Source organism: Aythya ferina, assembly GCF_964211825.1.
Source record: "Aythya ferina genome assembly, chromosome: 1".
In the NCBI taxonomy this organism is placed as follows: domain Eukaryota; kingdom Metazoa; phylum Chordata; class Aves; order Anseriformes; family Anatidae; genus Aythya; species Aythya ferina.
The window spans coordinates 191,621,098-191,631,795 of NC_140296.1; the positions used below are offsets into that span (position 1 = coordinate 191,621,098).

Here is a 10,698-nt window from a genome sequence, read left to right on the forward strand (position 1 = left end):
GGTATGATTAGATGATTTTAAACAGGTAGATTTTTATACTAAATGCAGAGAACAAAATAGGAAGAGCAAGATACAATCCTGTGCAAATTTCACTGTTTGTGCAAGATTCAGAAGTGAGTACCGGGCAGGGCCATCATGCCACTGGAGGTGAACTGGCTACAACATCTCAAAAAACTCAGTTTTAAGAAAGTAATCAGCCACTGTTTCAACTCCATCACTTGGACATTGTCTTGCACTATTGGTAAATGCATTTACAGGTGGGAAAAGTACTGGGCTAACAGCACCTGAGGCTGTAGGAGCTGTAACACTGTTCTCCACACTGTAGCCCTTCTAGCACTGATTTCAGTGGTAACCCTTCTAGCAAATAGCAGTGATGCTTGATGGAAAAAATCCTGCATATGATGAATGAAATGTGTACCAACGGCACCCCACAAGAAATATAACTTGTAGTAAGTTTCTAAACCACGATTCTACAGCCTCACTTCGTCAAAACATGAAGTACTAACAAAACTATTGACCTGCAAACTGAGCAACACTGACTGGAAGAAGGCTGCTGTGGTGGATCAGGTGGGTAAGAACTGGAGCCTCACTACCACTATCAGTGGAATGAAGCATACTGTCATTTTTTGGAAACTGCCTGAATTTCTGCAGTATTTCTTGAAGAAAAGTATAAATACAAAATTAAGATGGAAGTTCTAAGAAGTGATCTTTGATCACACACTGCCTGAATTAAAATTTCACCACGTGGTAAAACAAATGAGTTTGCTCAGCTGTTGCTACTACTTTGCAAGGATTTTTTGTTTCCAAAAAATGAAACCACAATGTTTGTAAGTCCCCATGTACGTTATATAAATGACTAAATTATTGAAAATAAAATAGAATAACATCAGTGCATAATAGGTTATCTGGCAGTCTCATAAGAGCAGAGGTCAAGAAGGGACACAGCTATAGCAGCATAGGTCAAAATCATAGTCCATTAGAGAAGAACACTTTGTGAAAAAAAAAAAGAAAGACAGGCTCTGGCTTTGTCAGAGACTGTGTTTGAAGGCGCCAAACTACCTCTCCTCTCCCAATTTAAAAAGCTGCAGCTATTATGGCTGGATTCCAAGTAATGGAATCCATAGTCTTTGATTAGCTGCCCAGCTAATGTGTGCCTCCTCCCAGAAAAGGGGTTCTCACCAAAAGGATGAGCAAAAACCAGCTAAACAAACACAGAACCAAATGTAGAAGGGACTGTTGAGGAGAATGACACAGCTTTTCCTCTGCTTAACAGTCTGCACCTAGAGAAATCCCCCAGAGAGAACACAGATGAAAGTCCAACTTGACTAGAACTGGGGTGAGGTCCTGAACCATCTCTGATCCTCCAGATGAACATCCTGTATTTCTGGGCTGCCTGCAGTCCTAAGGTGGACTAAAATTTCTCTACTTTGCAAAATTATTTCAAATTTAACAGGTTCAGAAAATACTAAAAATGGCTCTATGGTTTAGGTGTTCAGAAAGTAAGCATTCAATTATTTTTTTGCACTTCTAATATTTCTTCATATATGGATGTATGCATATGCATAATGCATATATATGCATTTTTTTAAATAATTATTCAATTATTTTTGCATTCCATACACTTTTCTTACAGGAGGACAACCTGAACGCAGGTCTGTGCTCTGAACAGAGGAGGAATCTGAACCCTTATCACTCAGATTCCAGGAACTGTACTCTGATGACACCTGAAGACAGGTACAACAAATTACATTTATGTGTTGCATCATACTGGCAGCTGTGCACTTTTGACTCTTTGTGGACTTAAATCTAAAGACCAGACTTTAATCATTTCAAAGATCTCCATGGATTTAGTTGCAGTAGAATTTTCCTTAAAAATAACATACTTTCTATTGTTTAGTTTTACATTAGATATAAATCCTGTTTTGCTTTTCTTTCCTTTCTGGTTTGCATTTGACTGATGTACGATACCTCTTTGTATGAAGACATGATCCTTTCAATAGCATCTGCAGCAGAGATCAGCAGGTTTCGTGACGTGGTAAAAGTTTCTGTTCTTTCACTAACTGTTGCCTGTTTCTGGCCATCTTCAATCTCTAAAAGTAAAAAATTAAAAAAATGTTAGATATTCTTCTGAAAGTTCTCTCTACACAATAATGATTAAAACGTGAGTAATTATAAAGCAGCTTTTAAATTAAGAAAAATTTAACTCTACAAAAAACAGCCTTTGGAAAGATTTGGTGAATGCAATTAGCTTAGATAGCTTGGGAACAAAAAATAAGTGGGAATATAAGGAATTCATCTTCTTATGCAAAACATCCTATTCTTTTATACTGTTTGTCTACCTAAATAATTTCCTTTTAATACATAATGATGTAAGTTAAATTTTTCAAAATAGCAAAAGGTGAAACCTAATCTGAAACAGATTTCTGATAGAACGTTTACTGGTTTTGCAATTATTTGTTTTCAGCCTTGTTTACTCACTTAAAAAGAAACATTCATACTGATGCAAACTTGGCAACATGGTATTTCTGTAAGAATGCAATAAGTTATTCTATTATTAAAGGCATGTGTTTAAATAAGATATTTCTCTCTGAAAACATAGCTTCTCTGTTCATCTGACCTAAGAACAAGAGAATAGCAAACAGTATTTTTTTTCTTGGTAGCTGCCTCATTTGACTGACAAGATCAGGTTGTAGAAATCTACTGTCCAGAAATCTGCATGCAGTATCAAAGCCAGATGTATCTTTCTGTCCTCATTAGATACTTCAATCTAAATGTGTATTTTTTTCATTCACACATTCAAAAAGGTATCCCTATAAGTACATCTGAATCACTGAAACAGTCTATAGATTATTTACGGGAAACTTTTTAAACTTCTCATTTAATACATTTGTTCATATACACTATATAATCCTTTTTCTGTCCTCAGATGGTCTTGTAACTTTTTAGCAAGTGAGATACTTGTTCCCATTTTCTAGATTAAATTATACAGCACCAGTACACCATCAACTAGTTGCATGTCATGGAGCCACCTGGAACACAATGAGAGGTATGATTTTTTTTTTTTTAAAAAAAAAAAAAAAAAAGACAGGAAACCTCTTGCAAAGAAAGGAGGTATTACAAAACTCTTGCCCATGCAGTTCTCACTTATTTGGAATGTCATTTTCACTCCAAGAAGAGTAATCTTTAGTTAATTCATTACTATAAACTAAATTGAAATTTGTTTCTTCCTTCTCAGAGAACCAAATTTTACTGGTCTTGTTGGGAGCACAGCCCATGCAAGGTATGTAGAACTACCAAAAACATGTCATTTAGGAACTGCCCATGGCTGAACTACACTGATGCTGTATTACTCTTGGATGAATTTATTTAACACTGCTTCCAGCACCCAGGCTAGCTCATTTCGAAATAGTTTGGAGATCTCTACAAACCACTGCATCAGCCATTTCAGGCATAATTCTGGGGGTATTTGACAAATTAAAACTACAAGGCATTTATGAGCATTTCACTGTTGTGAAACAGTCTCTAATATTATATGCCTAACCCACCAAGACTGCTTTTCTCTAACTTTTTTTTCCCCAAGACATTTTTCATACAGCTTGCCTCCTTTGTTTAAAGTGGGGCACTGCAACAGGTCAGAGAGGTTATATATGCCTGAAATCTCAGGTCTGATCATGATACTGGTTTTGATATTTGGTATTGGTACTTTGATACCGATTCTAAAGCAATGAATCCAGCCCATCTAGTCCTTCAGATCTGAACCAACTTGCTTCTGACCTGCTGAGACACGAAGCACTGTTTTGCCAGCTAGATAAATGTTCGATCAAAGTTCAAGTCTGCTCAATTATTTGGATGGCTGTTATACTTCTAGCTGATCTTGACGATGTTGATTTATCATTAATAATGTGTTTATGAAGCATCATTATGATATGCCTCAGGGCTTGATAATAAGTTCTGTGCTTTAACATTTCATGTTGCTGGTAGCAAATATTCTGCTGCTTTACAGCATGAGCTATCTCTGTGTCTTTTTTCTTCTCCCACATTTGAAAAGTACTTATCAAAAGAATATCCATGAGTAACAGGAATGTTATTTAGTTTTGCAAGCACACAAATTAATTATCGCTCTTTTGTTCCATACACTTTCACTGTGGCTTAATCCCTGCAAAGGACATTCTTTTTCATTTTTTAATTCATGCTGTTAATACAAGGGAGATACTCACACTGTGTGGTCTTGACTGTACTCATTCTCATGCTAGCAGACAGACTCTTAAACTGATTCATCACTTCTCTGTTGTGCTGAAAACCTTCACTAGTTGCATGAAGTGAAATGCCTTGGTACGAATTAGTCTGTTGGGAATAGGACCTCCTGGTATTTTTGAAGCTGTTACCCAGATGCCAGCCTTGGTCCTGATATAGTGCCCTCCTGAGCCATGTGACGGCCAGTGGCGCAGGCAGCTGAACTCCCAGCCACGTGCAGGCACAACAGCAAGCCAGCTAAATAACGTGTGGGCAGGTTAAACCAAGCTTGTCCAGTTCAACAGCCCGGATTTGGAATGTAATGACCAAGACCTACACTGGAAACAATCCATTCATTCCTGGTTAAACGTATCAAACGTAGAATGCATCCTTCTGCTTACACTGTATCATCAGCACTTAATGAATCCTAGAAAATTTGTAATATATTCTGTGGTTCCAGTTGTGCATAAGGAAACCTTTTGAAGCAAACTCCCTGACTCGTCTCTCATTACCACTCCCTAATTATGCTTTTTTTTCTGCTCTCTTGTTCTTATACCATCTGCAATAACAAATTACTTGAGTCTTGTATCACTTCCTGGGAAGTTGTGACAGGATGACAAAAATGATGCCATGCCGGCCTGAAATATGAACATCATCCCTCTTCCCTCACTGAGTCAGGGGAAAACAGTGGTTCCTACCAGGCCAACATGTAATAGAATAACTAATTGTAATTACAGTATGGTTTGTGGGATGAGGAGATAAGCTCTCTAGGAATGTGAGTAAGTATCAGTTTGTAAAATAGCGGTAGATGTTGCAAGAACCAGCATGCCATCCCAACCACTAGTGAACAGGACTGCGAGTGTCATTACAATCTCACGTCACACCAGTATCCATTAAGTCCTGAAATCATGATGTTTATCAGGTCTATGTTTGAAGCTGTTTCTTTTGTATTGCTCCTTCCTCAGCTGACTTCCTATGCCTGAAAGTTACCCACGAGGCATGGATCTGGTAATAAAGTCTGTGAACAGTAAATAAATCTGAACAACGTTTAAGGAAAGAATAGTCTTTTGAGGAAGTATCAAGGAAACATTTGGAAATCAGTAAAAATGCTATTACCGCCATCCGCAAATCCCGTTGCAGTGATGATGGGCACAGCGACCATAATCATACCACAGCTACTCCAGACGTATTTCATCAGGAACTGCTCTATCATGATGTACCACAAGCGTTTGGATAGAATGAGATTCATTTGATCCGTCAAAGACTTGTAGCTTTTTTGCAGTTGTTTCAGTTCTACCTACAGTTAAAAAATAACAATAAGTAAAACATTTACACAATGCAACAAAGATGTATGTGCCATACAAGTACATTCACATATCTGCAGAAGCTAATCAATTATCCAGAGTTGTGGCTTTTAAATCTCATTTTCTGTGTGCTACTTCATCTTCACAGTGCTGCATTCTCACAGCAAAAGTACACAGCTTTAGGGAAGTCAGCAGACCTGGCTCTTATTTACATCATTGTCCCTGGATGGCCCACTGGCAAGTTTTCAGTTCTTTTAAGATCTCTGATACATGGAGGAACAACATACCAGGCAGTCACTATAGCTGATACTAGCAAAGTAAGATTGATTCTACATCCTTTTAATGAAGATGCAGCTGTAGAGTTTCACAGCAACCAAAACTTCCCAAATTGGAAAGCATTTGGGGATCAATTATCTCTGACTTGCAAGGGCTCATCACGGAAATGCAATGCTTCTTGTTTTTGTGAGCGGTCTAGAGGAAGAGAGAATTATCCCAAGAGGTTTAACAAGTCAAAGATAGTTCCAAGTCAGTGTGACATAATGCGTTCTGTTCGAGCCAGTATACGTGGGAATAAAAGAAACTGTTTAATGTAGCTGCACTTCAAAGACTACTACGGGCAGCTTTAGAGAACAATTGCTTTTACCAAAACAAACCATTTGCATTATATAATCGTTGCTAGCACTGAAAGTGTTAGTAATAGGTCAGGCTAGTTTCCAGTTTTCATTTTCACTTTACATGACACCACTTGTTTTTCCAAATCATGTTGGAAAGCTGCTACAGCCAAGATTCACTTCCAATAAAATATGAAGAATTGCTTAGTAAGGTGGCTTTAAAACAAGCCACTAGTTTATGTAACTGCGACTCCTGAAGTACTGTACTTAAGCTATTTTAAGACTCTGATGACTACATCTTTGCTTAGCTATGTAAAAGAGTGTCAAAGGTTGTAGCGATCTCTACTATCACTGAGTTTTTCCCTAGACTTTCCGGTGTGGTTTGGTTTTGATTTTGGCAGCATTAAATCTGGTAGCTCATAAACAAGGAAGAAAAAAAAAAAAAGCCTGGAAGAGTTAAGCGGAACACAATGGGTGGGGGAAAAACAATACCCACGATTAGCTTTCTAGAAAGGCATAGGGTACGGCTGCAAAACAGGAACACTGTCAGAGCATAAGGGAGCTACGCTCTGCTCCCCCCAGACACTGCCTGTGAGATTGCATTTTCCTAGGAAACGGGAAGTGCTAGCTGTAAACAGGTTTAAATGTCAGAAGGACTCTAAGTGCTCGGAGAGGGCGGCAGGGGAAGTCGGGGTCAGCTCAGGCACTGCAGGAGCAAGCCCAGCACCCTTGGATTTCTCTCCTCCTTACCTTGTGCCCCCGGTAGAAAGCGATCTCCTCCACGTTGGCAATGATGCGTGAGTGCACGAAGCGCAGGTAGCCCTTCTTGTGCGCCTCCTCAGCCACCAGCTTGCCAAACTTGGGCGAGCAGGCTTTGAGCACGCGGGCCGTGGCGTAGACGACAAGCCCGGCCAGGACCGTGGGCCCGATGGGGTTGGCGCCCCGGGACCGCGCCGTGCGGATGAGGGTGTAGGAGGTGAGCATGACATCCAGGATGGGCTTGGTGAGGTTGGAGTAGAGGTGCGCCACCGACTGCGAGAACATCATGATGTCCTCGGTGAGGGACTGGTCGGGGTTGGCCAGCCGCCCGTCCATGCTGATCACCTTGTAGTAGGTCTGGTTGGCGAAGTAGGTCTCGTAGGCGCGGTGCACCAGGCGCGTGCGGAAGGCGAGGGCCAGCTTGCACTCCAGGTAGCGGATGGTGCTGTTCACGAAGGTGGCCGGGATGGCGATCATCAGCCATTTGACCAGCTTGACCACGAAGCTGCGGGGCTCCTTCTCCACGATGCTCTTCACGATCTTCCCGTCCAGCGCTGCCACATAGATGGAGAGGAAGGTCCTGGACACCAGCGCAACGGAGTGGAGGCACAGCAAGCCCAGCTCGGCGCTCACCAGCTTGGGGAAGAACAGCTTGCGCAGCTCCAGCAGCTGCCTGAAGAACTCCGCGTTCACCGCCGGGGGGGCTCTGCCGGGGCAGCCGGCTCCCCGCGGCTCCCCCCGGCCGGCATCTTGCTCGCCCGCCCGCCTCAGGCGCCTCCGGATGACGGGGCAGAGCAGCCGCAGCCCGTAGGCGGCGGCCAGCAGGCACGCAGCCCTCTTGGCGGAGCTCGACCGGCTCCACTGCACCCTGCGGGCCGCCTCCTGCAGCATGCGGCTCATCCTTCCTCACCCCCCCCCGCCACCCTCCTCTTCCTCCTGGCGGTTCACGCCCGGCGGCGCGGGTCCCCCCGGCGGTCCTTCATGGCGCTGCCGCCGCCCGGCTCCCCCCTCCGCGGCGCCGGCCGACTGAGGGCTGCCTGCCCCCGGCCGCTGGGCTCCCGCAGCGGGCGGCCCGGCTCCTCGCAGCCCGCCCCACCGCCCACCATTGGCTGCGCCGCGCTGGGCGGCCCCGGCAGCCACCCGGCCGCCGCCGCTCGTCGCCGGGGCGGGGGGGAGCGGGGCTCCGGGGAGGGGAGAGGCTGAGCCCGAGGCGGCTCCGCCGAGCGCGTCCCTTCCCTTCCCTTCCCTTCCGCCTGCCCCGCGGCGTGGCGCCGCCTCCGGAGCGGGGAGAGGCGCTGAGGGGGGGCGGCGGGGCCTCCGCAGCTCGGAGAGCAGTGAGGGGGGAGCGGGGAGCGCAGAATCACAGAATCGTCCACTTTGGAAGAGACCTGGAAGGTCACCGAGTCCAGCCTCTGACCTGACACTAACCAGTCCTCCACTAAACCATGTCACTGAGCCCGACATCTAAACGTGTTTTAAAGACCTGCAGGGATGGTGACTCCACCACTTCCCTGGACAGCCCATCCCAACGCCTCACAACCCTCTCAATAAAGAAGTCCTTCCTAATATCCAACCTAAACCTCCTCTGGGGCAACTTTAGCCCATTCCCCCTCGTCCTGTCACCAGGCACGTGGGAGAACAGACCAACCCCCACGTTGCTACAGCCTCCTTTAAGGTACCTGTGGAGAGCAATAAGGTCGCCCCTGAGCCTCCTCTTCTCCAGGCTGAACAAGCCCAGCTCCCTCAGCTGCGCCTCATAAGCCTTGTTCTCCAGACCCCTCACCAGCTTTGTTGTCCTTCTCTGGACTCGCTTGAGCACCTCGATGTCCTTCTTGTAGCAAGGGGCCCAAAACTGAACACAGTACTCGAGGTGCAGCCTCACCAGAGCCAAGTACAGGGGGAAGCACGCAGGGAGCCCTGCAGTATCGGAGGGAGCTCGCCAGGCTCCCCGCTGTGCCTTCCCTCACCTCAGGGCTAAGGGAGAGCGGTGTCAGGCTGTGGCAGTGCTAGGAGATGGAACCAGCTGCCCTCAGCCCTTTGGTGTGGTGTCTGGCCACGGGAGCTGGCCGCAGCCATGCCAAGGGGTTGGCAGTAAGGGCAGTTGTTTGTTGGTTTGTATTTTCTCGCTCCCAAATTCCTTACCGCTGCTGCTTCACCTGTTTGGTTAAGGTGGTGTATCTGAAGGCACTGAGGGAAGATCAGAGTCCTTAAAGAGAGATCAGAGTACTTAAAAAATGACTTTGTGTTCTTCACGCTTTAAAAATGAAGTGACTGCGTCTACCGGTATATCACAAAGCATCATTTAAGATGTGGGAGACAAGCAGGTTCAGAAAACATGCTACAGGCATTCAGAGGAGTCCAGCCTTCCCCCAGGCATGCACTGTGAGGCCACGTAACCTCGCTGTGACTCAGCACACGCAGAGTTAAATTAAGTCTCATTACTGATATAAAACATCCCTCTTTGGACAGAGTACAATGATGATGTTTAGATAGTAAGGCAAGCTTCGGGGTGAAGAAATAGTATCTTTGGTTTGAGAGAGACAGCTTTGCTTATCATAACCTCCAGGTGCCATCCAAAACACCCAGCATGCCAAGGCCAGCAAGACATGACCATGTAACATCCATTGCTTGCTTCTTCCGTGGGAGGCTGCCCAAATCGTGTCCACAGTGGACTGAAAAGTTAGGTCAAGAAGATGTGGAGTAATCCTGGGACTTAACAGAATTTCTGCTGGTGAGGAAAATGGTGCTCTAGGTGGCTCTGCTTGGCGGGGGATAAGACCTGGTGGTCTCCAGAGGTCCCTTCCAACCTCAACCATTCTGGGATTCTGTCTGGACAGGCTACTGATCTGGATAGAGGTCCTTTTATTTTTTTAAAGCATAATTCAAAGCCAGGAAGATGTCAACATCTGAACTAGAGCAGTACAGCTAACTTTCAGTTTCTAAATAAAAGTAGGCCTGGTTTCGCTGCTGATTACTTCGTCAGTAAAGTAAAAAGGGTTTTCAGGACAGGAAGATATTGGCAAGATACAGTGGCTAAGAAATCGTCTTGTTTAGGATTTCTTATTTTTTAATCTTGATCTCCAGACTTCCCATTCTGGTTTGTGTGTATCACAGCATGCTCTTAGGGCTGTGTTGCCAAACCACAGTTATTTGCAATATTTCATTACTCCAGCATTTTCTTAGCAAGGGGAAAGTTCACAGATCTTTCTCAGTTCTGCATATCTGCTGACCTTTTGCTCCACAAGATCTTCTGATGACTTGGTAACAGAGCTGCAAGTGCAGACGTACACCCACAGTCAGATCTTTGGGAACATTTAGGTAAAGCACATCTGACTGCAGTGTTTCAGTCAATAAAAGCAATGTATTTCCTTCCTTTGATGAAAGTATGGAGAAAAGGCCAAACTTGTTTTAAGTACACCCTTTCTTCTGTTCTTGCTGCCTCCAGGCTTTTTCTTTGCCACAGTCCTGCTCTGTAATCCATAGACAAACTCCTTTGTGCGGAACATGGCCTTAGCTGGTAGAGTTTTTTGTAGTGGTGAAGGCAGCAATTTTACTATTTTTAGGCATAATAAAATTTCTCACTGAAATTTCTTACTGAAAAAAAACAACAACCAGAGATGCCGCAATATTGGTGTAGTGATCAGTTCTCGGTTACCTCCACAATTTCTACTGAATTTATTTAAAAACTGTTAAAGGTAAGCACAATCAAGTACTTTGAGTAACTGAGGCTGGGGGTTTGGAGGGAAGTTGGTAGCAGAACCAGAATATCTTTTTTCTCCTCTCTTAAGGGG

General features: G+C 44.5%; 1 protein-coding gene across 1 annotated transcript in view; it reads right to left on the reverse strand.

Moving 5' to 3' along the window:
• Nucleotides 1–8,082, reverse strand: part of ABCD2 (ATP binding cassette subfamily D member 2) — a 46,334-nt gene extending 38,252 nt beyond the window's left edge. Inside the window, exons 1-3 of the mRNA XM_084525943.1 lie at nt 6,899–8,082; nt 5,350–5,530; nt 1,969–2,090 (exon numbers count right to left, since the gene is read on the reverse strand). Coding sequence (XP_084382069.1) covers nt 1,969–2,090; nt 5,350–5,530; nt 6,899–7,807 — 1,212 coding nt within the window. The 5' untranslated portion in view covers nt 7,808–8,082. The remainder of the gene's footprint in view (nt 1–1,968; nt 2,091–5,349; nt 5,531–6,898) is intronic.
• Between the last annotated feature and the right edge of the window lie 2,616 nt (nt 8,083–10,698).